Consider the following 24,449-nt stretch of genomic DNA (forward strand, 5'->3'; position numbering starts at 1 on the left):
AAAGCCAAGCAGCCCAGCTGGCAGCCAGCGTGGAGCTGGCCTCGGGTCCCGCAGCCCTTTCTCCGAGCAGGACAGCGCCCTGCTGCAGGAAAGCCGCCTCTGGGGCACTGTCCCTTCTTGTCTCACAGCAGCTGATCCAAGGGGTGCTCTGAGCGCTGCCTTTGCCCCGTCCCTGGCCCCTGGGCTCAGCCTTGGCCACGAGGCCGATCGCCCCAAGGAGGGGGTTTGGTTTGGCTCTAGGGCAAAGCTGAGGGAAATGTTTATAGCAAACAGGCAAGAGGATTCCGGCTTTCCCATAAAGCGACGGAGTTGCTGACTGATGGGTGAAGTAATGCGCCTTATTTCATCAAATTTGGGAAAAATTAGATGCCACTGTCTTCACTGGGCTTGAGAGCGTTGTAACTGCATTTTGTGGAGAGCCTGGTCCAAAGTTCTCCTAAGCTGCAAAGCTGCTGTTATTCTTCCACCAGGGATGCGGCCTAGTGCTCCTCCAGCTCGGACAGTGCTTCCTGCTTGGTAATTCTCCGCCACGCCTCAGGGATTTCTCCTTTGCCCTGAAATTTCCCATTGCACCAAGATTCCAGCTTTGTCCTGAAACGAGACACAAACCATTTCCAGTACGCCTGCATGGATGGATCAGGAAGGATGTTCCAAGTGGAATAAGGAGGTCCAGCATCCCGGTATGTCTTGTAGGGGATGCGTTGGCCACCACCAACTCTGAAGTCACGGTCACTTGCAACAAGGCTGGAACAAATGTCAATGGCCAGTTCATCTGGCTCATACTTGTTGTCGGTTTCCCATGTACACCTCATGAGTTCCTTCAAAGCTCGTGGGCGATGGAAGGCCACTTGATGATCTCCATCGTGATTCCGCATGGTGTTTGTGCAGACAGCCCCACAAAAGGGGCACTGTGCCCTGCATCCCGAAAAATGCTCCGCCAGGATGGTGTGAGGCTGCCTTGGAAACGAGGTCAGGTCAGCCCCAGCCAGTTCTTCCCTGAGCCTGTCCCTCAGGTCTTCCAGAGCTTCTGCCATGGCACTGCTCAGGAGCTCAATGTCTGTGACCTCCTGGTGCTCGATGCCCTTCAGCTCACTTCTGGGCAAGTTCATCACCTCTGACAGTTCCCTGCAAAATTCATCCAGCCAGAGAGAGACTTTGTCTTCTCTGTCTTTTCTGTCTTTGACAACTCGGGTTGATAAAGAAACAGCTGACAGGATGTTTTGAAAGAGAAAATCAAGGGAAGAATCTAAAAACATCCTCAGACTCCTACTTCCATGCAAACAGTGCCTCCTAACTCGTGTCTCAATGTACATCTCACAAAACTGTTTTGGAGATCTAAGGTACTCCTTGAAATACTCAAAATCTTCCTTTTCTGCCAGGTATCTCAGGATGCAAACTTCCAGAGTGGCTCTGCTGCCCTGGAAATCTGGGAATTTTCCCTGCATGTCCTCAGCGATGTCTTTAGCTGCCCTCTCATAGACCGCCTGGCGAAGAGCTGGTTCAATCTTGTGACAAAGGAAAACAGCAAAAGTTGTGACAGAAGTGGCTCCTTGGCAGGAAATCTGGAAACATTGGAAGAAATCTTCTCTCTTGCTTCTCAGGTACACAACTGGGTCATTTGCCTTTTGGAATGCTTCGTGCATGGCTTTAAACCTTTCTGCTGCCATTGTGCACAGATACAGAGACAAATCTATGCTGTACTCTCTGGTAAAAGTACAATTTCCGTCGCTGGGGACAGAGTTCACACCTTTCTGCACTTCATCGAGTATTTCATGAATAAAATTTCTGCTGTAATCGCGTTTCTCCTCTTCCTTCTTAGCAATATTTTTCTCCACACACTCTATGATGTTGTCTGTGATGTGCTGGAAATTGAGCGCATCAGCATTGGAAATGCTCCAGAAATCTTTGGAAAAGGGATGATGCTTTTTCTTCATCATGTGTTTCTTCATGTCAAAAGAAAACCCTCTGCCTCTGGGAAATGACCTGATCCGTGCATGGAAACCCGGCTCCTTAAAGTGCTCTAGAAGGACATCTTCGATTTCTGCATCAATATCCACCCATTCTGGACGAGGAGCAGCACAGGAGACTTTGGCAATCCACTTCTTCAAAGCTCGGGTAAAGCTGTGCTTCAGCTCTCTCTCACTGAGGCTCTTCCCTTTCAGACTCACAGCCCACTCCCGACTCCTTCTCAGGAGCTCATCTTTATATTTCAACTTCCTTGCATCCAGTTTCTTCTGCTCCTTCTGTAGCTCAATAAGATTCTCACATTTCTTTTTTGTTTCATGAAGAAGAGCTTCTTTTAATTCTTTCAACTTCAGCTCTGTGCCTGATTTCCACTGGACCAGCGTCTCATGGTCTCTGTCTTCCCTGAAATACTTGTCCACTTCTTTCTCAATGGCATCGCTCGTCTCTTGCACCAGCCCTTCAAGGTGCTCTCTGGTGACATTCTGCCAGTCCCCATTCCGAATTTTGTTGTCCAGTCTCATCTGTACATCTAAGATGTGACTCCTCAGCCTCCAGGTCCACTGACTAAAGGCACTTTCCAGTTTCCTGTACACAGCAATCTCCAGGGAATTCTTGAAGCTGAAAACAAAGTTTTCATTCAGCAAAGCATTCCAGAGGTCACCAATACGATCTTTCAGGCTCGAGAGCCTCAAAATGCTGCGCTGCGACTCCTTCCTGGCAGCCTGGAAGATTTTGCTCTTTAGTTGCTGGACGTTCTGGCTGTAGGTGGGGTTGGGTGGTGCCATTGGGGGGTTTCCTACCCACAGGTGAGCAAAGTAGTGAATGTGGGTGTTCACATCAAAGCCAATGACATCCCTGAAGGAGGAGACGCCACAGAATTCCTGCTGAGCAGCTACCACAGTCATTTCATCCAGCTTTTCCTGCAAACGCCGTTGTCCTTCCATGTTCTGCTCCTTGGCAGTGGCTTCTCCCATGTTTTGGTGGACAAAGAGGCAGCTTGGGGAAAGATTGACTTTCTTCATCCTCAGGAAAGCCTGCACAGCAATCTGGAGAACATCTTGCATTTCTGACGGATTTTCTCCAACGATATTGATCACAGTCAAGTTGCCAACACCAATGACAAAGGTGGCCAGCTCGTTGTCATGGTTCAGGGACGGTTTATTGGCCATCTCGATGGCACGAAGTCCCTCTGTGTCAACCACCAGCACAAAATCAAAGCCCAAGTCTTGCTGCAGCTGCTCGCTGACTGGGATGAGCTGCATGAAGGCTCCGCGGGTGCATCGCCCCGCGCTGACGTTGAACTGCAGACCAAACATGGCATTCAGCAGGGTGGACTTGCCTGTGCTCTGGACGCCGAGCACGGAGAGCACAAACACTCGTTTGTCCCCCAGCCTCTCAATTAAGCTGTCAAAGATTGCGCCCACCCAGCGCAAGGGCAGGTAAGAAGCGTCCCCATCCATCAGCTCCACGGGATACCCTGAAACCATCAGCTCTGCTGCAATTTCTGGCAGTTTGACAAAACTCTCAGTCTCGGAGTTTATAAATTCCAGAGCCTCATAAATCTGCCCTACCTCTCTCAGAAGGTGCTCCAGGCCAATGGATAAACGGTTGATTTCATCAGAGAGGGCATCCAAGCGACTCAGCAACTCATCATTGCCACTGGGTTTTTTCTTGCTTCTCTTTCCTGCCAGGTTTTCAGACCATAACTCGTGATAGTCTCGCCTCAGTTCCTCAAGGCGACCACAAGACAGCTCCTGCATAAAGACCTTCATCCACTGCAGGAAGTATTTCTTGGTATCTGCTGGCTGGGCCTGGAGAAAGCCAAGGAATGATTTCATCAGAGGGTTGAGGGGGAAATCTTCCTTAAGTTGCTTTCTTCTTATTTCTTTCTTCTCATTTTTGATTTGGCTGCGATGATGCTCAATGCTCACGTTGGAGAGGGTGGATGCCCAAGGAAGCTGTAATCCAGTGGAGACCCAAAGAAAGAGAGTGAGAGCCCTCGATTCCAAACTAGAGCAGCCTATCCATAAAAGATTACACTCCATGGATAAATTCTGGGAAAACTGCTTTGCCCATGGGAAGGACCCCATGGCATAGCAGAGAAACCCTCCTCCCCCTAAGCAAACAGAACAAAATCTTGAGTATCAAACTGACCATAACCCCCATGCCCTGTCTGTGGGAAAGTGTGAGCAGAGACAGAAGATGGAATTGATCTACAGGCGGTGGGACGTGTCCCAGAAGGCCATGGCAGCACAGAGGAGCTGGTCTCCGCCTGACCTCGGGGGGAAGAAATGGGATGTGACAGACGTCCTATGGATGATGCCTCAAGTATGGAAAAGTATAAACAACAGCAAATTGAGGAAAGAGATCTGTGAGAATAGGACTGCAGAGCCTGGAGCTGGAATTGGACAATTAACCCCAATATGGAAATGGACCATAACTTATAAAAGTGTGAAAATTCGTGACCCGGTGTCCATCTTGGGTGTAGCCATCACCAGGTCCTTGTGCTGCCCAAAGTGTATCCTTTGAGGCCTTTTAATAAATCCCTGCTTTTTTATTCCTTTAATCTCTCTAACCTCTGTTCTAGGTGGCCTCTCAAGCCACCACAGAGAGGACCCTGCAGGGACCTGCTGGATGAGTGAACAGCACGTGATCACTCGTGTGTGACGACGTTAAATTATGTTGCTGACGTGGCAATGTGTCATAGGTTGCTTAGTGAAGAAGTAAGGAAATACTGTGTCTTGAAGAAGTGTATAAAACCAGATTTTTCTTGCAATAAACGTCTCAGTATCCCCACTGATCTGAGTCTGTGCATTAATGGTTCACAGGAAAGAGGGGAGGGCTTAGGGGCAAAAATGTTTTAAAAGCTTCTTTTATTTTTCATTATCCTTCTCTGACTCTGTTAATACTAAATTGACTTTATACCTTTAAATTTGAACCTGGTTTGCCCTTAGAGTGTTTTTCTCCCAATCCTTATCTCAGCTCATGAACCCTTTGTTAATTTTTTTCTGATGGAACAGCTTCTGTAGGTGCCTGGCGTTTGGTCAGAATCGAAACACGACACCCACTACCACGAGAGCCTGGACGTGAAAACTGGTTTTTATTGACTGATTGGAACAGCAATATCCTCATTAAAACACGTCTGAGATGTCCTCAGTTCTTCAGTGGGGGTGTTGGGCACCGAGAGGTGGGAAAGGTGGTTCTGCAGCAGATGGGTGTGGTGGAGAACCAAAGACAGAGCCCTTCCCGAGGACACACGGCCAGAGGACTCCAGCCACAAAGTTACCAAGCCAAACAAAATACACGGAGAATCCACAAGGACACCGGGAGCTCACACTGTGCCAGAGGAGCTGAGAGCCCTGGCGATGTGCAGCCACCTCTGGGTGGGTGATCTTGGGAAGACATTTGAGCTGTGGGACATGTCCCAGTCTCTGCTGGAGCTGTGGGGAGAAAGGGCAGGGTCTGCCCTTGGTCCACCCCAGGGTTCTCTGTGGGATCTGCTGGGCACCATGTCCAGCATTCCCGAGGTGGGAATGTGACCTCCAGAGCTCCAGGTGGAGTGGGGACGGTGCTGGGGATGCTCTGTGCCCCCTCACTCTGCTGGGCACCATGTCCATCGTTCCTGAGGTGGGACAGATCCCTGTGCCAGGGAATGTGACCTCCAGAGCTCCAAGTGGAGAAGGGACAGTGGTGGCAGTGGGGACAGGCACTGGGGGTGCTCTGTGCCCCCTCAGTCTGCTGGACACCATGTCCACCATTCCCAGGGTGGGACAGCTCCCTGTGCTGGGGAACATGACCTCCAGAGCTCAGAGTGGAGCAGAGATGGTGCTGGCACTGGGATGGTGCTGGCAGTGAGGATGGTGCTGGGACTGGCACGTTCCCAGCTGCTCCATCCCAGCTCTCTGCTCCATCCTGGATTCCAAACATCTCTCCAAGGAGCCTTTCTAGGGCACTCCCACCGCTCCAGTGATGCAGCCCCAGCTCCCCTCTCCTTCCCCTGGTTCCCCAGAAGGCACCAGCCATGACTCCAGCAGGCAGAAACCTCGGAGACTCCCCCAGGAACCAGCTGGGCACTTCTCCCAGCCCCGGTGTGGGATGCAGAGTTGGGGGATCTTTGCCACACTCCCACCCCATTCCCCTGGCACTAAAGCCTGAGCGGGACCCCCAGAGAAGGAACACAAAAATGAGACCCAGCAGCAGCAGCAGCAGCAGGGAGGAAACACCCCCAGGTTGCCCAGAGGGAGGAGAAGGACACAAAGCTGGGAAGGTTGTGCCTGGGGCTGGGGACATGGGAGAGGCTCCAGCCCTTCACGCTCCCAGCAGCTTCTTGACCATGTATCCGGGCATGCTGTAGAGGAACAGGGCCACCATGATGAGCAGCAGTAGGGCCAGCACGATCTTGATGATCAGCCACTTGTAGCGGGTGCAGATGAGGTATTTGATGGACTTGAGCGGGTTCAGGAACCAGATGAACGACGTGTCCGGGCGGCTGCAGGGGAACCAAACACCCGTCGTTACTCCATCACCGTAGGAAAGGGATTTATGGACCTTAAAGTTCATCTTTTTTTTTGCTTCACTCTCTGCCATGACAGGGACACCTTCCACTGTCCCAGGGTGTCCCAATGTCCAGCCTGGCCTTGGGCACTGCCAGGGATCCAGGGTGGGCACCATGTGCCAGGGCCTGCCCACCCTGCCAGGGAACAATTCCCAATTCCCAACATCCCACCCATCCCTGCCCTCTGGCAGTGGGAGCCATTCCCTGGGTCCTGTCCCTCTGTCCCTTGTCCCCAGTCCCTCTGCAGCTCTCCTGGAGCCCCTTCAGGTCCTGCCAGGGGCTCTGAGCTCTCCCTGGATCCCCTCCAGGCCCTGCCAGGGGCTCTGAGCTCTCCCTGGATCCTTCTCCTCTCCAGGTGAGCACCCCCAGGTGTCCCAGCCCGGCTCCAGACTCAGAACATCTCCTCTAGCCCCTTTCTAGCAGGTCCACATCTTTTTGGGGCTCGGAGCTGGATTCAGCAGTCCAGGTGGGAGCAGAATTCCGTAATCCCAGGTCCCTGCTGCAGAGAGGCTTCTCCTACTCACTTGGGCTTCTCCAGGGGATCAGGCTCATTCCGAGCCAGCCCAGCGGGGGATTTCTCAGCCTCCTCCGCTGTCAGAAGGTGCAGCTCAGCCTCGACTTTGCCCTGTAGGGAGCAGAGAGCTGAGCTGAGGTTTGGGACGTGCTCCCAGGGCAGAAGAGTCCCGAGGGAGCAAAGCCATGTGGGGGGATGCAGGGTGCCCACAAAGAGCGCAGAGCTCAGGAGGTAAACCCTCCTTTTTCCCCCATCCTTACGGTGATCTCCAGCTCGTCGTTCTCGTCTCTGGCCACGAACGGCCACCAGCCCTTGACCCGCTTCTGCTTGAAGATGGAGATCATGGGCAGCTCAGCCTCGTTGGTCACCATCTCCAGGCTGCACTGCTTGGACGTCTTGGCTCCTCGGGGGAAGCGGTTCAGATCCAGCTCAATGGCCCCTGGCAGGACAAAGGGGAGGACAGAGGTTGGCACGCCAAAGAGGCCAAGTCCTTGGCTGGAGACGGGCTGGACCAGCATCTCCTGCCCTGGGGAGCAGCATTAAACCACCTCTGGGAAGGAGAAATGGGGTGACTCGGCTACAGTGGAGAAAAGGGATCTCAGAATTGTGGAAACGTGCATGTTGGAAAATCCCTCCCAGCCCATCCAGTCCAACTGTGCCAATCCCCACCTTGTCCCAGCCCAGAGCTCTGAGTGCCACATCCAGGAATTCCCTGGACACCTCCAGGGATGGGCACTCCAACCCTCCCTGGGCAGTGCCAAGGCCTGAGCGCCCTTTCCAGGCAGAAATTCCTGCTGCTGCCCACCCTGAGCCTGCCCTGGCCCAGCCTGAGCCCATTTCCCCTTGTCCTGTCCCTGTTCCCTGGAGCAGAGCCCGACCCCCCCTGGCTGTCCCCTCCTGTCAGGAGCTGTGCAGAGCCACAAGGTCCCCCCTGAGCCTCCTTTTCTCCAGGCTGAGCCCCTTCCCAGCTCCCCCAGCCCCTCCTGGGGCTCCGTTCCCTTCCCTGGACACGCTCCAGCCCCTCCAGGTCTCTCCTGGCAGGAGGGGCCCAGAGCTGCCCCCAGCACTGGAGGTGCCCCCTGGCCCTGCTGCCACCCCAGAGCTGTCCCTCTTGGCCCTGTTGGTCACACCTGGGCTCGTGTCCAGCTGCTGGCACAGCACCCCCAGGGCCTTCTCCAGCCCCTCTTTCCCAGCCTGGAGCTCTCAGTGGGGTTGGTGTGACCCCAATTCAGGACCTGGCACTTGGCCTTGGCCCATGGATCCAGACTGACCAGAACCCCCTGCAGACCCTCCCTGCCCTCTCATCCCACCCAGCAGCAGCTCAAGGGGTTTGTGGGACGCTCTGGACCCTCCACGTACCCAGGAAATCATCGGCCGAGAAGTGGTCGGCGTCCCAGACCTGCAGGGTGAGGCGGGCGGGGATCTTGTACTCGGTCTCATCCCAGGAGAACATGGACTCCTTCTTGGAGATGACGATCTTCTCCTCGGCCATCAGGTAGTCGAAGGGGAAGATGTAGCGCCAGTTGAAGTTGCCTTCACCAGTGAGGGAGTGGTAATGGACATCCGTGTCCTGCTTGTCCTCCTGCTGCCCCTTCAGCCACCTGCAGGTCCCAGAGAGGTGAGAGGGGGGACAGGTTTACGTGGGGCAGGAGACGGGACAGGACCCCCCTTACCAGGCAGTCTCCAGGTTTGGAAGGACCTAAAAGTTGTGAACAAGGGGATGGGGTTGCTCCAGAAATGGCAGCAGCAGATCCAAGGGGCAGGAGGATCCCAGAGGGAACAGAGAACTTCAGGAGAAGGAGGTTCAATGGTTGTCCAAGGGCTTAGCCTGGGCGAGGAGATGTGAAGGAATTGTGCAGGAGCTGGGAGCAAAGCTAGGGAGGATGGAGCAGAGCAGGATGGAAAGGAATCAGAACTTTGGACAACCTGGAGAGTCAGGACGATGGGGATGGCTTCCCACTGGAAGATGGGAGATTTGGGTGGGATACTGGGAATTAGGAATTGTTCCCTGTGAGGGTGGGCAGGCCCTGGCACAGGGTGCCCAGAGGAGCTGTGGCTGCTCCTGGATCCCTGGCAGTGCCCACAACTGTTCCGAGCCTGGTCCAACCTGGATTTGGACACTTCCAGGGATGGAAGTTCCTCACATTCCAGAGGGATGGAGCTGCTGGGATAGCTCCAAGTTCTCCTCAGAGCTCGGGGTTTTCCTTGAATTCCTTGGACCTCCATCCCATAGGATTTGTCTGTTGAGAGAGAACCATGGCCTGGAGAAGCCAGGGACAGATGTCCCCATCCATGACAAGGGCTGGGATGAGGTTTAAAGTCCTTTTCCACCCTAAGCATTCCATGATTCCATGACTCTCTGATGTGGTGAAGTTCTGGAAGGGGCTTTCCCTTCCTGCTGTAGGAGGGTGAGGCAGAGATGGGAACAAACCACCAGAAGAAGCACCACCAGCTTGGCTCCAGACTCTGGGACTGGCGCTGCAGGGTGGAAATGCCACGAGGGGACATCAAGAGAAACTCAGAGAGGGTCAGAGGGGACCGAGCAATGCCTCAGGTTTTAGCTTTTATTTTTTTCACATTCTGTGCTGCTTTAATGGGTGGGTCTGGGCTTCATATTATGGGATGGTGAGATCTTTGCACAGAGCAGGGAGACAAAACAATTCCTTCTCCAGCTGGGCACCAAGGACAAATGATCCAAATCTCAGCCCAGGAGCACAAACAACGTGGAATAAAGAGAGAAAAACAAGGATGGAATTTATAACCTAAAGCTGGAATTGGACAATTAACCCCAATATGCAAATGGAGCAGAACTGGTTGCAGTGAGAGCCCCCGGGAGCACTCGTGCATTTTGGGACCATTTTGGTTCATTTTGGGTGCAGCCCTGGCTGGGCTCTGGTGCTGCCCAATGTTTCTATTGGTTTAAGGCAGAGACACACTGTCTAACATAAATTATAGATACTGGCACAATGTTGTAAACATAGCACATGTTGTTTTTGTTATAAAATGTAAACACTGCAGGGCAGACAGAACGCCATGGACGACCTGCTAGATGGAGCTCAGCAGGTCAGAGAAAGAATGTTGTAGGTAAGGAAAAATAAACAACCTTGAGAAGCCGACCCTACACATTTCAGACTTTTTCTTTGGCTGCATAGGCTGGGAGAAAATGACTTTTTACATTCTCAGGGTCACCTCGACATCCCGACCCCAAGACAAAACCACCCCAGTGGTGTTCCAGACAAGCAGTTCCAAGTGGGGCCCACTGGATGGGTGAAAAATGCATATTAAATTATTGGCTCTTCACAAATATTAAACTGAATACTGGATGTATTATGTTAGAAAGTTATTTTGTAGTACTGTATTAGTCATTTTTAAGCAGTGTGGTAGATACAGTTTTAGGTTATAACATAATGTTATAATAGAAACTATGCAATGTGAATTTTTTTTTTAACAAGCTCAAGAAAGGGATGAGATAATCAAGAGATTCTTCACACAGAGATAACAGCAACAAGACACCTAAAGAGCTACTGCTTCCTTATGGGAAAAGACAAACATTCCTCCACCTCCTCTCTGCCTTTAAGGATCCACCAGGATTAAGGGGAAGAATTTGATGATAACCAGAGAACACCCGTTGTTTGAAAAGAATTTATGAATAATGTATGAGATATATGAATATGCAACAGGCTGTTGCTTCTAAGGGTTAATCCTTTGTTAGTGAGCCATGCTTTCAAGAGGAAAGCATCCCAACATCCGGAATTCTTTGCTTTTTATTGTCCCTTATTGTCCTAACTCTGATTGTCCAAATTCTTATTGCTCCAATTTTTATTGCTATTTTTAAAACTATTTTATTACAATTAAAACATTTAAAATTTCAAAACGAGCGGTTGTCGTTTTTCACATGCAGCCAAGGGGAGGGGGAGAGGAAGGAGACGCCAGCAGCGTCTTTGGAATCTCAGCAGAGGCAAGAAAGAGACTCTAAGGAAACACCCCCAGCAAGAACCCGACCAAGATGCCGAGACATCCATCCCCTTCTGTGGCATTCACGTTCTCTGGACAGACAGACACAGTTCTGTCTCTCAAGAGAAGCACAGAGAGAAGAAGATAAAACAATCTTTATCTCTGCTCCTTTGTTTTGCCCATGTGGAATGTGGTTGGAGATTGTTCACCTGCAGTGATGGCTGGGTTGGATTCTGGTGAAGGTTTTTTGGGGTCAGTGACCAATGGATCCAGCTGTGGCTCGGGCTCTCAGCAGCTGGATTGGATTCTGGTGAAGGTTTTTTGGGTCAGTGACCAATGGATCCAGCTGTGGCTCGGGCTCTCAGCAGCTGGATTGGATTCTGGTGAAGTTGTTTGGGGTCAGTGACCAATGGATCCAGCTGTGGCTCGGGATCTCAGCAGCTGGATTGGATTCTGGTGAAGGTTTTTTGGGGTCAGTGACCAATGGATCCAGCTGTGTTGGGCTCTCAGCAGCTGGGTTGGATTCTGGTGAAGGTTTTTTGGGGTCAGTGACCAATGGATCCAGCTGTGTTGGGCTCTCAGCAGCTGGATTGGATTCTGGTGAAGGTTTTTTGGGGTCAGTGACCAATGGATCCAGATGTGGGTTGGATTCTGGTGAAGGTTTTTTGGGGTCAGTGACCAATGGATCCAGCTGTGTTGGGCTCTCAGCAGCTGGATTGGATTCTGGTGAAGGTTTTTTGGGGTCAGTGACCAATGGATCCAGCTGTGGCTCGGGCTCTCAGCAGCTGGGTTGGATTCTGGTGAAGGTTTTTTGGGGTCAGTGACCAATGGGATCCAGCTGTGGCTCGGGCTCTCAGCAGCTGGGTTGGATTCTGGTGAAGGTTTTTTGGGGTCAGTGACCAATGGGATCCAGCTGTGGCTCGGGCTCTCAGCAGCTGGATTGGATTCTGGTGAAGGTTTTTTGGGGTCAGTGACCAATGGGATCCAGCTGTGTTGGGCTCTCAGCAGCTGGATTGGATTCTGGTGAAGTTGCTTGGGGTCAGTGACCAATGGATCCAGCTGTGTTGGGCTCTCAGCAGCTGGATTGGACTCTGGTGAAGTTGTTTGGGGTCAGTGACCAAAGGATCCAGCTGTGGCTCGGGCTCTCAGCAGCTGGATTGGATTCTGGTGAAGTTTTTTGGGGTCAGTGACTGATGGGATCCAGCTGTGTTGGGCTCTCAGCAGCTGGATTGGATTCTGGTGAAGGTTTTTTGGGGTCAGTGACCAATGGGATCCAGCTGTGTTGGGCTCTCAGCACAGAGTCACGAGTTTGTAGTTCGACAGGTAAGTAAGAAATAAGTATGTAGAATAGGAAAGTATCTCTTTAAACAGTATATTAATGCAATATAGTATAATTTCAATAAAGCTATCCTTCATCCTCCTGATCTGGAGCAGACATCATCATTTCTTCCCGAATCTGGGATTTACCACATTTTTTCTATACCCTTCCCCTCGTGTCCTCTCCATGCTGGATTCTCCCCAGAGAGGGTGTGAGGACCCCCAAACTCTCCAGCCCCACCTCTGAGAGTGGCACAGCAGCAGATGAGAACACATCCACCCAGTCCTGGCTGGTTTTGGGTCCCCCAGCACCGCCCGTGTCCCACTCCCACCCCGGGAGAGGCGGAGGAGGCGCCGGAGGAATTCCGGAATTCCGGGCTGTACCTACCCCCTGACAAAAATGTCACTGGACTTCTCGCCGGTGAAGTAGTCGTCGTCCTCCAGGATGACCTCGTCGGTGTTCCACACGATCACCCTGAGCTCGTACCTGCCCCAGGGAGGGAAGGGAGGTGAGGCACGGGAGAGGGAATGGGAACAGGGAATAGGAGTGCAGAATGGGAGTGAGGAATGGGAACAGGGAATGGGGAATGGGAATGAGGAATGGGAACAGGGAATGGGGAATGGGATAGGAGGGGATGGGAATGGGGAATGGGAATGGGATAAGAGGGGATGGGAATGGGGAATGGGATAGGAGGGGATGGGAATGGGGAATGGGAATGGGGAATGGGAATGGGAAATGGGATAGAAGAGGATGGGAACGGGGAATGGGATAGGAGGGGATGGGAATGGGGAATGGGAACGGGGAATGGGATAGGAAAGGATGGGAACAAGGAATGGGATAAGAGGGAATGGGAACAGGGAATGGGAATGGGAAATGGGAATGGGGAATGGGATAGGAGGGGATGGGAACGGGAATGGGAACGGGGAATGGGATAGGAGGGGATGGGAATGGGGAATGGGAGCGGGGAATGGGATAGGAGAGGATGGGAATGGGGAATGGGAATGGGGAATGGGGAATGGGAAATGGGAATGGGGAACGGGAATGGGATAGGAGGGGATGGGAATGGAGAATGGGAGCAGGGAATGGGAATGGGGAATGGGAACGGGGAATGGGAACAGGGAATGGGAGCAGGGAATGGGAATGGGGAATGGGAATGGGAAATGGGAATGGGAACGGGGAATGGGAGCGGGGAATGGGAATGGGGAATGGGATAGGAGGGGATGGGAACAGGGAATGGGATAGGAGGGGATAGGAGGGGATAGGAACGGGGAATTGGAACAGGGAATGGGAATGGGGAATGGGATAGGAGGGGATGGGAATGGGGAATGGGAATGGGGAATGGGAGTGGGAAATGGGAGCAGGGAATAGGATAGAAGGGGATGGGAACAGGGAATGGGATAGGAGGGGATAGGAACAGGGAATGGGATAGGAGGGGATAGGAGGGGATAGGAGCAGGGAATGGGAGCAGGGAATGGGAGCAGGGAATGGGATAGGAGGGGATAGGAGGGGATAGGAACGGGGAATGGGAATGAGGAAAGGGATAGGAGTGGATGGGAGCAGGGAATGGGAGCAGGGAATGGGATAGGAGGGGTAGGAGGGGATAGGAACGGGGAATTGGAACAGGGAATGGGAGCAGGGAATGGGATAGGAGGAGATGGGGTGGTGCTGTCAGAAAGCAGGGCCTGGCTGCCAGGAACAGGGAATTGCTCACAGGGATCTGTCCCAGGGGTCCAGAGGGCAGGATCAGGGACAGGAGGGGTTCTCAACATGGAGATGATTACAGGGATGGAACTCTTCCTATAGAGACAGGCTGGGAGAGCTGTGAGTGTTCACATGGAGAAGGATCCAGGCAGAGCTCAGAGCCCCTGGCAGGGCCTGGAGGGGCTCCAGGAGAGCTGCAGAGGGACTGGGGACAAGGGATGGAGGGACAGGACACAGGGAATGGCTCCCAGTGCCAGAGGGCAGGGCTGGGTGGGATATTGGGAATTAGGAATGGTTTCCTGGGAGGGTGGAGAGAGAATTCCCAGAGCAGCTGTGGCCCACCCTGGATCTCTGGCAGTGCCCAAGGCTTGGATGGGGCTGGGAGCACTGGGACAGTGGAAGGTGCCCCTGACCATGGCAGGGGGTGGAACAAGATGAGCTTTAAAGTCTCTTCCCACCCAAACCATTCCGTGATTCCTTGATCTTCATGTGAGCTCTCAGATCAGCCTCACCAAGGAAAGCCAAGCACCAATGGGAGCTTTCCCTCCTCTGCTCCCAACCTCTGCAAAGAGCTTGCCAAAGGCTCAATGGGGCAACCCAGGACTGGATTTTGGGGGATTTCTGACCAAAATTGGGTCTGCAAAACAACCAGAGCCCAACTCTGTTCCTGCTCTCCCCGCTTTACTCAACAGGGCTGTGATCCCCCCCCAAAACAGGCTCAGAGTCCTCCTGAAGACCCCAGGAAGTTTTCTGGGATCTCCAGGGAATTTCCAGCAGGTTGGGGAGCTTCCCATCACTTCTGCTTGGCTGGGAATTTCTTGATGGCGAAACATAAAACATAAATGAGCTGTGGGAAGGCTTGTGGGAAATAAAGAGAACTTCATTATAGCAGATTTCCCCCGGGCAACTGATAATTAAGACCAAATTAAGAACCATGAGAAAATTGGTTTTCCTCTTGTAAAGAAGTCTCCATAACATTAACAAGAAGGACTTCTCTCCCTAAGTAATCTAAAAAAAAAAAGAGGCTATTTTAGAGGCAGTAAACTGACCAGAAAATTTAAGTTTTGTTTCTTTACATTATCAGTAGGAAAAAAAAAAAAAGCTGTAGGGAGAGGAAAAGTGTTTTAAAAAGTTTATCTTCATTCTTACTACTTTTTTTTTTCCTTTTAAGCTATTTATTTTCCTATTTTTTTTCCTTTTAAGCTATATATAAACTATTAATAAAGTTTTCTTTATACCCTTTTAAAGTTTTAAGCCTCCTGTACCTTTCTCCTAATCCTATCTCACAACAAGAAATAAATACACTGGTAATTAACCAATACCAAAACCTACCACACTTTTCAATACATTAACCAAGAAACCTTAAAATGAAGAAACTCTCCAATTTGCAAAATTAGTGGACACAAAAATCAGTGTTCCTACCCAGTTTCTCTCCACCCGAGGCATGCCTGGGATGCACAGGAGGCTCCCATCAGAATTCCCAGTGCCATCCCTGTAATTCCAGCCCTGGGGGCAGGAAAAGGGGCTCAAGCACCAAGGCCAGCAGGGTAAGAAAGAACTAGAAGGGATATTGAGGGAAGAAATGTCCTTCTTCCCCCTCCGTGTGCTGCCTGTGCCTGATTTTTCCTGCTTGGAATGATTTGCTGTCCCAGTGGCCTCCACCACCCATCCTGCTGTCCATCACCTCCTGGAAAAGCTCCATCTGAACTGCCCTGGGATAACCCTGCCCATGCCCAGGAGAGGCTCAGGGCTGGGCACTCTGCTCTGGAATTTCTTCTGGAATTTCCCAGAAGATCGGGATCTGACGGGGATGGAAGATGTGGGATCCCACCCTCAGGAGCAGCTCTGGAACTGCCTCCAGTGTTGGGATCTCTGGGAATGCCAGCATGGATGAGGAACCCCAGCAGAGGGCTGGGCTGGCCATGGAGCAGTGGCAGGAGATGGGAGAAGCCAAATGTCCACCCCCAACCTCCCGTTCTCCCTGGGATGGGTGGGCTGGGCTGTTCCTTACTTCTTTGGTTTCCTGGGAGAAATATCGATGGCAGGGCCGGGCGCTGGCATATCCATGGGGAACATGTCCACCCACATCTCCAGGCGGCCCTGCGGGGTGGGAGAGGCACAATCAGCTCCTCTTGTCCCTCCTGTCCCCTCCCCACCCGTGTCCCCCTCTTTCCACAGCCATCACTCCAGCCACAAATTCTTCTCCACCCCTGCAGAAGCGCCTCATGGAGGGGGTGAAATCGGATGGGTTTTAACGCCCTTCCAGCCCAAACCATTCCATGATTCCATGATCTCCACGTGGTTTCTCAGATCAGCCTCACCAGGGTGAGATAACGTGGAGCTTTCCCTCCTCTTCTCCCAACTTCTGCAAAGAGCTTGCCAAGGACTCAATGGGGCAGCCCAGAATTGGATTTTGGGGGATTTCTGACCAAAATTGGGTCTGCAAAACACTGAGAACCCAGCTCTGCTCCTGCTTTCCCCCCTTTCCTCAACAGGGCTGTGATTCCTCCCCAAAACGGGCTCAGAGTCCTCCTGAGGACTCCAGGAGGTTTGGGGTCTCCAGGGAATTCCCAGCATTGCCTTTTGTATTCCCAGTCCCTTCTGCTTGGGAATCTGCTGGGAATTTTGCTCCCAGGTGCCCAGATGTGAGGAATCAGGAGGAACTGTGGGACGTGAAATGGATGAGGATGGATCAGGAGATTTTCTCTGCTGGCCTCCCGGGGTGACCTGCCCACCCCAAGGTGGGCGAGGACTGCGCTGGCCCCCATGGAATGTGGAATTCCCGTTGGAATGTGAGACCTGCTCGATGCCCGGCTTGTCGGGGTTGAGCAGCGGCCGTGTCTCCACGTGCTCGGGGACGAGGCGGCAGCCAGCCCGTGGGATGTCCTCCCAGTGCCGCAGCACCGCCAGCGCCAGGTGCTCGTCCGTCGGCTTCTTCTGGCCTGGAGGACAAAGGAGAGCTTGGACAGCTGGGACAGGGACACAGGGACAGCAAAGCACCCAGGGCCTCCACCTGTGCTGCAAGGTGCAGAATTGCCTCATCCTCTCCATCCCTTGGGAACACTTTGTCCAAGGGTTGGAGAACTGTCCCATGGTGCAGAACTGCCTCATCCTCTCCATCCCTTGGGAACACTTTGTCCCAAGGACTGCAGAACTGTCCCGAGGTACAGAACTGCCCCATCATCTCCATCCTTTGTGGGAAAACTTTGTCCCAAGGGTTGAAGAACTGTCTCAAGGGATGCAGAACTGTCCCAAGGTGCAGAACTGTCCTGAGGTGCAGAACTGCCTCGTCTCCTCCATCCTTTGGGACAAAGTGTTCCCAAGGGTTGAAGAACTGTCCCAAGGTGCAGAACTGCCTCATCCCCTCCATCCTTTTTGGGAACACTTTGTCCCAAGGGTTGCAGAACTGTCCCAAGGTGCAGAACTGTCCTGAGGTGCAGAACTGCCTCATCCTCTCCATCCCTTGGGAACACTTTGTCCCAAGGTGTAGAACTGTCCTGAGGTGCAGAACTGCTTTATCATCTCCATCCTTTGTGGGAACACTTTGTCCAAGGGTTGCAGAACTGTCCTGAGGTGCAGAACTGCCTCATCTCCTCCATCCTTTGGGACAAAGTGTTCCCAAGGGTTGAAGAACAGTCCCAAGGTGCAGAACTGCCTCATCCCCTCCATCCTTTGTGGGAACACTTTGTCCCAAGGGTTGAAGAACTGTCCCAATGTGCAGAACTGTCTCATCCTCTCCATCCCTTGGGAACACTTTTTCCCAAGGTGTAGAACTGCCCCAAGGTGCAGAACTGCCTCATCCCCTCCATCCTTTGTGGGAACACTTTGTCCCAAGTGTTGAAGAACTGTCCCAAGGGTTGCAGAACTGTCCTGAGGTGCAGAACTGCCTCATCCTCTCCATCCCTTGGGAACACTTTGTCCCAAGGGTTGGAGAACTGTCCCAAGGTGCAGAACTGCTTTATCATCTCCATCCTTTGTGGGAACACTTCGTCCCAAGGGTTGCAGAACTGTCTCAAGGGATGCAGAACTGTCCTGAGGTGCAGAACTGCCTCATCCCCTCCATCCTTTGTGGGAACACTTTGTCCCAAGGGTTGAAGAACTGTCTCAAGGGATGTAGTACTGTCCTGAAGTGCAGAACTGCCTCATCATCTCCATCTTTTGTGGGAACACTTTGTCCCAAGGGTTGCAGAACTGTCTCAAGGGTTGCAGAACTGTCCTGAGGTGCAGAACGGCCTCATCCTCTCCATCCCTTGGGAACACTTTGTCCAAGGGTTGCAGAACTGTCCCAAGGTGCAGAACTGCCTCATCCTCTCCATCCCTTGGGAACACTTTGTCCCAAGGGTTGAAGAACTGTCCCAAGGGATGCAGAACTGTCCTGAGGTACAGAACTGCCTCATCCTCTCCATCCCTTGGGAACACTTTGTCCCAAGGGTTGAAGGACTGTCTCAAGGGATGCAGAACTGTCTCATCCCCTCCATCCTTTGTGGGAACACTTTGTCCAAGGGTTGCAGAACTGTCCCAAGGTGCAGAACTGTCCTGAGGTGCAGAACTGCCTCATCCTCTCCATCCCTTGGGACAAAGTGTTCCCAAGGGTTGCAGAACTGTCCCAAGGTGCAGAACTGTTCTGAGGTGCAGAACTGCCTCATCCTCTCCATCCTTTGGGACAAAGTGTTCCCAAGGGTTGAAGAACAGTCCCAAGGTGCAGAACTGCCTCATCCTCTCTGTCCCTTGGGAACACTTTTTCCCTCAGCCGGCACTTCCTAACTCTTCTTATGTCTCTCCAAACCCTGTCGAAGGTTCAGACCCCTGTTCAGTTTTCCCTGTCTGAACCAGTCCCATGTCTGCTGACCACATTTTCCTTCTTTTCCTCACCCCTCCGGGCCTGTCTCCCTCTTTCTTGGGCACACCTGAGCGCGTTGGGACACAACCTTCATCTCCCATTGTTTGGGAATGCATTCCCATGGATAACAATCTCCTGAGTGGAAAAGCCTTGAGGTGTCTCCATGGCTCTTTGGACATGCACTGCTCAGAGGGCATTTCCAGAGGCAGCTTCAGGTGTCCATGGATGTCCTGAGTGATTCCAGGAGGAATTACAGTAGGACTGGTCCATACTGGGATGGTGACTGCGGGGCTGGGTGATGGACCCACCACACCAGTCTCGGGGGGATGGACTGGATGGCCTTCAAAGGTCCATTTCAAACCACTCCACGATTCAAACTTCTGAGATTCCAACCCTGGATGATGAGGAGACTCCCCCAGACCCCCGCTCTGCTCCAGCACCTCCATCCCATGGGATGATCCCACAGGGCCATACCATTTTCATCCTCGATCTCCGTGGGGCCGGTGAAGACCCTGTTGGCGACTTTCACTCTTCCCCCTGGCCCGAAGTGTGGCCCATCCACTTTTCCCTCTTTGCACAGCTTGGACAGGATTTGGGAAGGCTTCATGGGGTCACGCCAGGTGTTGTACCCATGTCTGGGAAGGAGAGCAAGATCAACCAAAAAACATAGCGAGGACAAAGGAAATTTTTCCCTTTTAGCCAGAAAAAAAACCCCACTGCACCATGAAGCACCCAGAATTCCCAGGGAAAGAATTTGAGGCAGCAAAGGTAAAATTTCAGCTCAGATTTGAACCCTCTGTGCTCTTTTCAAACACCATTCACCCACTGGAATTCCCAGTGCATCCCACTTGATTCCTGATGCTTGGCATCACCCCGTTTGCTCTGCTCCTATTTCATCGCTGACCTTACCACTCTTCCCAGTCCCACCAGTCCCTCCCCTCGGCCCCGGGCTCCTGATGACCCATTCCACCACTCCCTAATGCTGATGACAAAACCAGGGACAGCACAAACTCCTCCATTCATCCCTGCCTCTGGTGGGATTGGACGGCGTGAGGTTTTTCCCAAAACAAATAATTCCAGGATCAGCAGGCAGCGATGGGGGGAGATTCCTGTGGGAGCTCTGGGTGGGAGGTGACACAGAGGAGGGTCCAGGTGGGAGGTGGGACAGGTTTTTCCGTACATGGAGTAGTTCTGGGACACGCCGCAGGTCGCCCGGTGCTTGCTGTAGAAGCGATTCTCCAGGTCGATCTTGGTCTCCCCGATCAGGTCGTCAGTGCCCACCAAGTCCCAGTCGTACACGGCCACAGTCAGCATGGACTCCATGGGGAAGGTGGCCTCGATGTCGAAGGATCTGGGATTGGGGGAAGCAGAGAAAAGCTGCTGCAGGGTCTGGCTGCCACTCAGGACAGATCCAGTCCATGGATGGACTATAACTTAATCAAAAACCCAAAGTTGTGTCTCACTGTGTTTTAGTAAAAATTAAATAATAATAATAATAATGTTTTAAAAAGTCTTCATCCTAAATTCTGTGTATTCTTTTTGTTGTAGTTATAAAATAATAAAGTTTCCTCCCCTATTTTTAAGCTCAGGCCTGCGCTACTCTGTTCCTGAGCACATCTCACAGCATTCAGTTAAAAAAAGAACATTTTCATAAGAATCATCGCGCCAATATCAAACCATAACAAGTCTGCAACCATCGCTGCAGGACATCTGAGGTGGGGTTTAACTCAACCACCAGCACTTGACAAGAGGGAAAATCCTTGATCTGGATGTCCCAACACCCCTAAAGCTGAGTTTGTGTCTTATTCTCACTCAAATTTAGGTCGAATTATTCTTAAGCGGGTGTTTCACCTTGATCAGATAAATTTCAGGTTCATCTCTTAAACACACAGTGCTACATTGACCAAACGCTGGCCAAAGAGGACATCCTGGAAGGATCCCATAATGTGGGATAAATCCCACCATTCCAGCTCAAGGACCAGCCCTGGGACACCTCAGCTGCAGGTCTGAGGGTTGGCAAGCTCAGGCTCAGCTCGGCAGTTCTGGGCACAGACTTACTTCCCAAAAACAGGGTTTAGCTGCTTGGAGATGTAGTTCTCCTTGTCCTTGATGTCCGTCTTGCCCAGCTTGATGGCGATGTAGGGATCGGCTTTCCCGTTGATGTCGGCTGGGTGGAGGTCCGTGGCCTGCAGGGAATAGATGGGATGGGTCAGCGCTGTCCACAGCAGCCAAGGACTCAGGGATGGGCCGGTTCTCCATCCTTGAGAAGGGATGGGACGGTTCTCCATCCCTGAGAAGGGATGGGACAGTTGTCCATTCCTAAGGAGGGATGGGCCGGTTCTCCATCCCTGAGGAGGGATGGGCCGGTTCTCCATCCATGAAAAGGGATGGGCCAGTTCTCCATCCTTGAGAAGGGATGAGATGGTTCTCCATCCCTGAGGAGGTATGGGCCGGTTCTCCATCCCTGAGAAGGGATGGGATGGTTCTCCATCCCTCAGAAAGGATGGGCTTGTTCTCCATCCCTGAGGAGGGATGGGCCGGTTCTCCATCCCTGAGGAGGGATGGGCCGGTTCTCCATCCCTGAGGAGGGATGGGACGGTTCTCCATCCCTGAGAAAGGATGGGCCGGTTCTCCATCCCTGAGGAGAGATGGGCCGGTTCTCCATCCCTGAGGAGGGATGGGCCGGTTCTCCATCCCTGAGAAGGGATGGGACAGTTCTCCATCCCTGAGAAGGGATGGGCCAGTTCTCCATCCCTGAGAAGGGATGGGCCGGTTCTCCATCCCTGAGAAGGGATGGGCCGGTTCTCCATCCGTGAGGAGGGATGGGACAGTTCTCCATCCCTGAGAAGGGATGGGCCGGTTCTCCATCCGTGAGGAGGGATGGGACAGTTCTCCATCCCTGAGAAGGGATGGGCCGGTCCTCCATCCCTGAGGAGGGATGGGACGGTTCTCCATCCATGAGAAGGGATGGGCTGGTTCTCCATCCCTGAGAAAGGATGGGCCTGTTCTCCATCCCTGAGGAGGGATGGGACGGTTCTCCATCCGTGAGAAGGGATGGGATGATTCTCCATCCCTGAGAAAGGATGGGCCGGTTCTCCATCCCTGACAAGGGATGGGATGGTTCTCCATCCCTGAGAAGGGATGAGATGGTTCTCCATCCCTGAGAAGGGATGGGACAGTTCTCCATCCCTGAGAAAGGATGGGACCGTTCTCCATCCCTGAGAAGGGATGGGCCGGTTCTCCATCCCTGAGGAGGGATGGGACAGTTCTCCATCCCTGAGGAGGGATGGGACAGTTCTCCATCCCTGAGGAGGGATGGGATGGTTCTCCATCCCTGAGAAGGGATGGGACAGTTCTCCATCCCTCAGAACACTGTTAGGGAGGTCCAGATCCCGCCTGCCACATCCCAAATTCCCACTCACCCGCACTATGTAGACTCGGACCAGCACGTTGATGGGGTCGTTGCTGGGGATCCCCTGGAACATCCCGAAGGTGGGGTCATATCCTGCCTCCTTGCTGATGTCATCGGGGAGCGGCACTTTGTAGACGCACATGGAACCCTGGTGTGAGGGAGGGCATGGCCTGACTGAGTCCTGCTGCCCAGAGCCTCCGGGGAGACAAATCCATCCCAAAACACCCTCCCCAAAATCCCAGCGGCATTCCTAACCACTCACTTTGAACCTCCCCACTATCCGCTCCTCCTCCGTGGCGTTGTCATCGTTGTCCCCAATCTTCCCCCGGAGAAGGTTGAAGGTGTGCAGCCAATCCTCAAAGTTGTCAAACTCTGTTTCCAGCTCTTTGTTGAAGACCTGAGATGAAAAAAAAATTTAAAAGGAGGGAATTTGGGATCAAAAGAAAGGTGAGAAAAAGATGTGGTGAGTACTCAATCAGCTCAGAAGGAACAAGGGACAGCATAAGAGGAAACGGCCTCGAGATGTGCCAGGAATGTTCAGATTGGATATCGGGAATAATTTCCTCGTGGAAATGGTGCTCAGGCTTGGCAGGGGCTGCCCAGGGAGGGTTGGAGTGCCCATCCCTGGAGGTGTCCAAGGAAAACCTGGATGTGGCACTCAGTGCCCTGGGCTGGGGACAAAGTGGGGATTGGGCACAGGTTGGACTGGATGGGCTGGGAGGGATTTTCCAGCCTCAGTGATCCTGGGATTCTGTGAACGTGGACAGCTCAGCTCCCAGTGGTTAATTTTTCTAGGAAGGAGAAGGATCCTCCAGCATTATTGGGTTGGGAAAAGGGAATCTTGGAGCAATGGGTGGGGCCACTATTCCCCCTCTGTGCAAGATCTGGGTCTAAACCCCATTTGAACCCCAGAACCACAGGCAACGTGAATCCTGAGAAATCCTTGGGATCACTGAACCAGAGCCCACCCCTGTCCTGAATCCTGGTTACACCAGCCATAAATTCCCCCTTGGAGCTGGGACACCTCCAAGCTGCCCCAGGGATGAGCCGATCCCAGGACAACCCCTTTTCTAATGACCTCGGACTCCTTCCAGCCATAGAGAGAAGCTGGGAAGTCTCATCCCAAGATAAATCCCAAGGAGAGATGTCCCAAGGCACATCATCCCCACGATTTGGAACTTCCTTGGAAGCATCCCCTCCCGTACCTTGAGTTCATCGATCTTCTGCTTGTTCTTCTTCTCTGGGAGCTCAGGGACAGGCTGCTGCTTCTTTTTCTTGTCATCTTTGGGTGCTTTGGACTTGTCCTTGTCCTTGTTCTTCACCTGGGCCTTGGAGCCTTTCATGGGAGAGTCACCAAGTTTGGATCACTCCGAGTCCAGGGGAAGCAGCGCAGAGGGAGGACAGGGAAAGGAGGGAGGGAGGATGGAGGGAAGGGAAATGAGGGTGCTAAGAGGTGGGGGAGACCTGGCAGGGCTTGGACAAGGTCCTCCAAAAGAGGAGCATGAAAGCTGCCAGCTGCCACTGCCTGCAGGTCCCATCCCATCCCAGCTGTGTCCTGTCTTTCCTTGGCTCTGGATCGCAGCATCTCCAGAAGCCCGGAGATCTCTGTGCAGGGAATTCCAGGGCTGACCTGAGCAGGAATCACTTGGAGGACTACAAAACATGGACAGAGCACTCTAACAGCAGTGAGAAAACCTGATCCTGCCCACAGGAGGAACGGTGTGGCCAGCAGGAGCAGGGAGGTCATTCTGTCCTGGGCACTGGTGAGGGCACACCTCGAGGGCTGTGCCCAGCTCTGGCCCCTCAGTTTGGGAAGGACGTTGGGATGTGTCCAGAGGAGGCAACGAGGCTGGAGAGGGGCTGGGAACACAAACCCTGTGAGGAACCCCTGAGGGAGCTGGGGGTGCTCAGCTTGGAGAAAAGGAGACTCAGGGGTGACCTCAGCACTCCCCACAGCTCCTGGGAAATTTAGGCTGGATATTAGGGAAAAGTTCTTTCCAGAAAGGTGATAAAGTTCTGGAATGGCTGCCCAGGGAGGTGGTGGAGTCCCCATCCCTGGATGTGTTTAACAAAGCCTGGATGTGGCACTGGGTGCCAGGGTTGGACTCGATGATTTTGAAGATCTCTTCCAACCTGGTCATTCTGTGAATTCTGTGAATTTTCTTCCTCCTGCCAGAGACTTCTCCTGCT

The 24,449-nt window shown here is 52.7% G+C and overlaps 2 protein-coding genes across 5 annotated transcripts in view; both read right to left on the minus strand.

Moving 5' to 3' along the window:
• Positions 1 to 479: 479 nt before the first annotated feature.
• Positions 480 to 5,582, minus strand: LOC121469818 (interferon-induced very large GTPase 1-like). The gene is made up of 2 exons (XM_072927630.1): positions 5,562 to 5,582; positions 480 to 3,923 (listed from the first exon to the last, which is right to left on the minus strand). Exons 1-2 carry the CDS (start codon positions 5,580 to 5,582, stop codon positions 480 to 482), a joined length of 3,465 nt encoding a protein of 1,154 aa, XP_072783731.1.
• The window catches only part of OTOF (otoferlin), a 149,710-nt gene continuing 130,304 nt past the window's right edge, over positions 5,044 to 24,449 (minus strand). For all 4 annotated transcript variants that reach the window (XM_072926214.1, XM_072926216.1, XM_072926213.1 and 1 more), the window contains 13 exons: positions 23,465 to 23,595; positions 22,522 to 22,656; positions 22,270 to 22,407; positions 20,906 to 21,033; positions 20,028 to 20,198; positions 19,322 to 19,482; positions 16,807 to 16,949; positions 16,019 to 16,107; positions 12,694 to 12,792; positions 8,394 to 8,635; positions 7,295 to 7,473; positions 7,045 to 7,145; positions 5,044 to 6,454 (listed from right to left, as the gene is read on the minus strand). In XM_072926214.1, the coding sequence (XP_072782315.1) occupies positions 6,274 to 6,454; positions 7,045 to 7,145; positions 7,295 to 7,473; positions 8,394 to 8,635; positions 12,694 to 12,792; positions 16,019 to 16,107; positions 16,807 to 16,949; positions 19,322 to 19,482; positions 20,028 to 20,198; positions 20,906 to 21,033; positions 22,270 to 22,407; positions 22,522 to 22,656; positions 23,465 to 23,595 (1,898 nt within the window). In that variant the 3' untranslated portion in view covers positions 5,044 to 6,273. The remainder of the gene's footprint in view (positions 6,455 to 7,044; positions 7,146 to 7,294; positions 7,474 to 8,393; positions 8,636 to 12,693; positions 12,793 to 16,018; positions 16,108 to 16,806; positions 16,950 to 19,321; positions 19,483 to 20,027; positions 20,199 to 20,905; positions 21,034 to 22,269; positions 22,408 to 22,521; positions 22,657 to 23,464; positions 23,596 to 24,449) is intronic.

This window comes from Taeniopygia guttata, chromosome 3 (assembly GCF_048771995.1).
Source record: "Taeniopygia guttata chromosome 3, bTaeGut7.mat, whole genome shotgun sequence".
Taxonomy (NCBI): Eukaryota; Metazoa; Chordata; class Aves; order Passeriformes; family Estrildidae; genus Taeniopygia; species Taeniopygia guttata.